Source organism: Hydractinia symbiolongicarpus, chromosome 2 (assembly GCF_029227915.1).
Source record: "Hydractinia symbiolongicarpus strain clone_291-10 chromosome 2, HSymV2.1, whole genome shotgun sequence".
Lineage (NCBI taxonomy): Eukaryota > Metazoa > Cnidaria > Hydrozoa > Anthoathecata > Hydractiniidae > Hydractinia > Hydractinia symbiolongicarpus.
The window spans coordinates 19,355,525-19,360,031 of record NC_079876.1 but is presented as its reverse complement, the minus strand read 5'-3'; the positions used below and the strand labels follow the sequence as shown (position 1 = coordinate 19,360,031).

The following is a 4,507-nucleotide window of genomic DNA, read 5'->3' as shown; positions in this document are numbered from 1 at the left end:
TCTGTTTTAATTTTGATGATTTAATTAATCCCTTCGTCATACAAGGTGATAACAAAGATTTTATTTTTATTACATATTTTTTAATGGAAAGCATTGGCTATAATGGCCAGGGAAGATCTCTATAAATTAATTGTACGCGTCATTAACACTTTTACCGTTTACTACTTGCTCCCAATTTAATTTTGCTAGAGCTAGCTTAAATTTCTGGACTGCTGGTTTAGAAAAACTTCTTTTGTAAATTATCTTTTTTCGCTGCATGGATGGAGTGTCGTTAGCAGCATTGCATGTAAAAAAAACCTGGTAATTGGTCAGAAAATTCTGTTTTTATGATACCTGACGTGATGTGGCTTTCAAAAAGAGAGTTAGTAAATATGTGGTCTATTATTGTGTTAGATATACTGGTCACCCGTGTTGGCCTGTTAGTTATTGGTATAAACCCTACGGAGGAGAGAGTGTTACATACATTTTGAATATTTGCATTGTTGTCAGATTTTAAAGAATCTATGTTAAAATCTCCAATTAGAAAACCTCGTTTGTTCTCTCGATTTATTATACGAAACTCGTTAATATTTCCGGTAGTACGTCACACTAATGACGATATTTTTACCACATTTTTTTTCTTCTTCTATTGTAAGAATCTCGTTGTCAGGATTAGAACTATGCGCAAGAAAAAATATATTTTTATGATATTATAACGTATTTTGACAAATTTTTTAAAATATTCTACCACTTTTCTTTAAAATTAACTACCGCAAAATTACGCAGATAAGCCCTGCGATTATTTGATTTCAAAGGCTTTTTTGAGTGGGAATATCTGCGAGTGAGCTGATCTGTGAGTGGGCTTATGTGCGGATGGACTTATCTGCAGATGGGCTTATCTGCGGATGGGCTTTTTTGCGGCAATTAGCTTTTTTGAGTTCCGATAAGGTTGACTTTTAGTAAACCACAAACTATTCATAATTTGACGACGACGAATAGTCTTCCTTGTATTGAGATTCTTTATTGTCATATTCGTCATCACTGCTGTCACTGTTAAAAAGTGAAATTTACTTTCTGGCTCTAGCGTTTTCTAATCATCAAGATCTCGAATGTTGACTAAATGATCCTCGCTACAGTCTAGCTTGTTGAACAATCCACATTTAAGAAAGGATCGCCAAAACATTTTCTTATCTTCTTTTATTTTATTTTATTTTCTTATTCCTATATTTGCAGCCCAACAATTTGAAACCAATTTTGTCGTTAAAACGCAGCAATCCAAAACAGTAAGCTATGTTTGTAAAGAAATCTTCATTCATATGCTTTTACAACGACCCTCGCACACGATTCTCGACCGTTGTACATAATCAGCAAATCTCTATTTCGTGTATCCGTGAATTTTCCAAGAGTAAAGTTACAAAAAGAGTGTTAAAAGTTTTATAGTCTTTTTTGTCCAGCAGTAAAAAGATGACTGAGGTGTGAAACAAAAGTGTGAAGTAATATATAACAATAACAAAAACAAAGTCTGTATTTCTTGTTGGATGGACCTAATTATATTCAGTCGAAAAGTGTTCTAGATTAAAATCAATTACATTTTCCAAGTGGGAAAAAAAGTCATTTTTTTGGAAATATTTTGCAAGCTTTAGGCCTGAACATTAGGGATCCAGAGAACCGCTCTATGGCTTACAAGATTAAAAGGGTTAATTAAAAACGAAGTTTGTAAAATGCTTCAACATATTTGGCTTCCAGTGGTCCACAAATATTTCTAGATTTCATTATGTCAAGGTTTTATAGAGCTTGTGATTTTTACGGCTAACAATTGTCTGAAATTATCTTGTAATATCAAACAAATTTGTCCTAAAATGTCCTGAATTTACTTTTTAATTTTCTGTGCTTACCATGATTTTAGAACTTTCAGCTACTACTACTGCTGGCTTAGTGATAAAATAACCAATGTAAAACCTTAACATTACAGTTTATTGCAAACCAAAATTTAATTTCGCATCGAAGCTTTATAAAACATATACATTGCAATTGGAATTGATACAAGCTCATACAAAAGTATCATGGAACGTCTGTGATTCCTACCAGTCCGTTCATGAAAAGATTGGCTGTCATTGGTGTGTGGAAAAGGCTGTTCAGGAATTGGAACATTCAGGAATTTACACAGCGGTTCCCAGCCTTCTTTAACACTATACACAAGTAACTTCTCTTCGGGTACGTTCCGCTTAACTTCTTCAACCCATCTGTTGTAATACGCTACACCGTTACCGCTCTTTAGGGACGATATCATCTCTCGAGAACGCTCTGTTTGGAATAAGGCTCTTTGCATCAGTTTAGTAGGCATAAGATAGGATTTGAAGAATCCCAGACTGAGAAAAATACATTCTGGAAATTGGTCATCATCAGCCATTTTAATAATAGTTTCATTCATTGATCTTTCCCAGGATTTCGGTTCACGTATATTTAATAGCACTTTGGCATTTGGGAATACTTTCATCAATCTTTGATAAACTAAAATAACAGGCGCATCAACTCCCGCAACGTCTCCATTTGAAAGAAAAAAATCTTTAAATTCGTCGTCGGACATTTCATCGTTTAGGATACGTATCCATTCTTTTTGGTGGAAAGCCAAAGCCCTATACATATGATGGCATTTACCAGGGAGAAGAATCTCCAAAGCAGTTTTTGTTGAATAAGTTCCATTTCGAGGGAGACCTGCACCGATGAGAATGAAATCATTTCGCGTCGTCATATTTTTACCCTGAAAGAAATGAAATATATCAATAATTAAGTTTATACTGTTGATGAGGGCATTGCCAGATAATATTAACTGACGGTAATAGCATTGCGCGAGCTTGTTAGTAAATTTGACAGTGTTAGTTTATCGTTTGATAAAATCTCTTAAAAGTGTTGTAATCACTAACATCTTTTTACTTCGTTGCCTTTGCCTTTTGTTTGACAATGTAAGCATCTATATGTTCACTACTTATAAGGTTGAATGTTATGTTCTTTATACATTTTACATCTATTTTTGCCCGCTTACCCAGATGATAAAGGGCAATAACATATTTATTACCAATATCTTATGAATGAGTCAGCCTAAAAACACATGCGCATCTTATTAAAAATTATAGTATTATCTGCAGTACGAATTACAGAACCAGCCAAAGGTAAATAAGCAAGTAAATATATGAATAATTTTGTCATTTTCAAAGTTTGATCGTCTTCCAAAATCCTAAAATTGAAGTTAAACTTTGACACAACCTATTGTACAGCCCAGACATAGACGAGGTGTCTCTTGGTGTTACACCACAAATGTCAGTAACCGCTCTTCTTAGTGTAAAAGTTTTTTTTAAATGTTATTACCACATAATAAGAACTGACTGACGAAAATATTTAAAGCGTTCTCACCACATTGAAAACTTCAACTAACTTTATAACGCTTCTCCACACGCTTTTCCAAATAATGTCGATTAAAAAGTTTTTGTTTTGTAATAAAATTAATCATTGCTTTGTAAAAAATTTAATCAACAAAGGAGTTTAAAGATGTCATAGAATACACTATTGTCGTGACGTGCAACAGTTTCATCAAAGGGAATCGAACGCTCCTCCACAGATTTCCAAAAGTTGTAGAAAATACTTTTGTTTGCAATTAAATTAAAACAAGGACATGGAGAGTTTGAAGATAAAATAAAAATTAGCTGTGGTTTGCTTAATGATAAGTTGCTGTGGCAGCAGAAGTGTGTTTTTTTACCGTGGCTCAATAGTGCCATTTCTAATGGCACCCTTTTTTTCTTTCTTTTTCTGTCGAATCGTCACTTTTTTTTTTCGATTCGCCACTTTTTTCTGTCGAATCACCACTTTTTGTGTCGACTCGCCACTTTTTTGTGTCGAATCGCCACTTTTTGTGTCGACTCGCCACTTTTTGTGTCGCTTCGCCAATTTATTCGTCAAATCGCCACTTTTTGTGTCGATTCGCCACTTTTCACGGTAGTTCACGGGCGGACATTCAGTCTACGCATGCGCAAACTTTGTTTACGTTATTTTTAAATTCAATATTGCCCCTGACCGCGTGAGATTTTGCTCTTTTTAACCCTAAATAAGCAAATTAAATGCACGCGAAAACTTGCTGACTCAGACTTTGACTCACAATTCGGAAAATTTTTGTTGTGGTGACTTGAAACAACTGGATGCAGATTTCTTGAGCAGTTGAAATTAAGGTATGATAATACCTGAAAAATCACATCAAAGCAAAAAATGCATTATATATTTCTCCAGCCGATTATGGCAACTTGTTGAATGGTTTTAAAGTGAAGCGGAAAGGTTACGGATATCAGCTCAAGCTGCCTGAGTTATGGCCATTTTTTTTGTGAATTTAGTAAAACATAAAAAATGACCCTTTTTGACGCTCAAAATGGATACCATTTATCGCACTTGCAAGGTATGTAACTGTAAGTTTCTTTTGCATATATTATTTCAGTGTGCATAGATGTAGAGCAGCCTATTATTAACTTAATTCATCCTCCCC

The 4,507-nt window shown here is 34.4% G+C and overlaps 1 protein-coding gene across 1 annotated transcript; it reads right to left on the bottom strand.

The window, feature by feature from the left end:
* Positions 1 to 1,480: 1,480 nt before the first annotated feature.
* LOC130629918 (uncharacterized) lies at positions 1,481 to 3,506 on the bottom strand. Its single transcript, XM_057443294.1, has 2 exons — positions 3,391 to 3,506; positions 1,481 to 2,740 (listed from the first exon to the last, which is right to left on the bottom strand). Exon 2 carries the CDS (start codon positions 2,729 to 2,731, stop codon positions 1,970 to 1,972), a length of 762 nt encoding a protein of 253 aa, XP_057299277.1. The 5' UTR covers positions 2,732 to 2,740; positions 3,391 to 3,506; the 3' UTR covers positions 1,481 to 1,969.
* Positions 3,507 to 4,507: the final 1,001 nt, after the last annotated feature.

Excerpts from the sequence above, each read along its gene's own strand:
- LOC130629918 (XM_057443294.1), bottom strand. The coding sequence starts at position 2,731 with ATGACGACGCGAAATGATTTCATTCTCATCGGTGCAGGTCTCCCTCGA.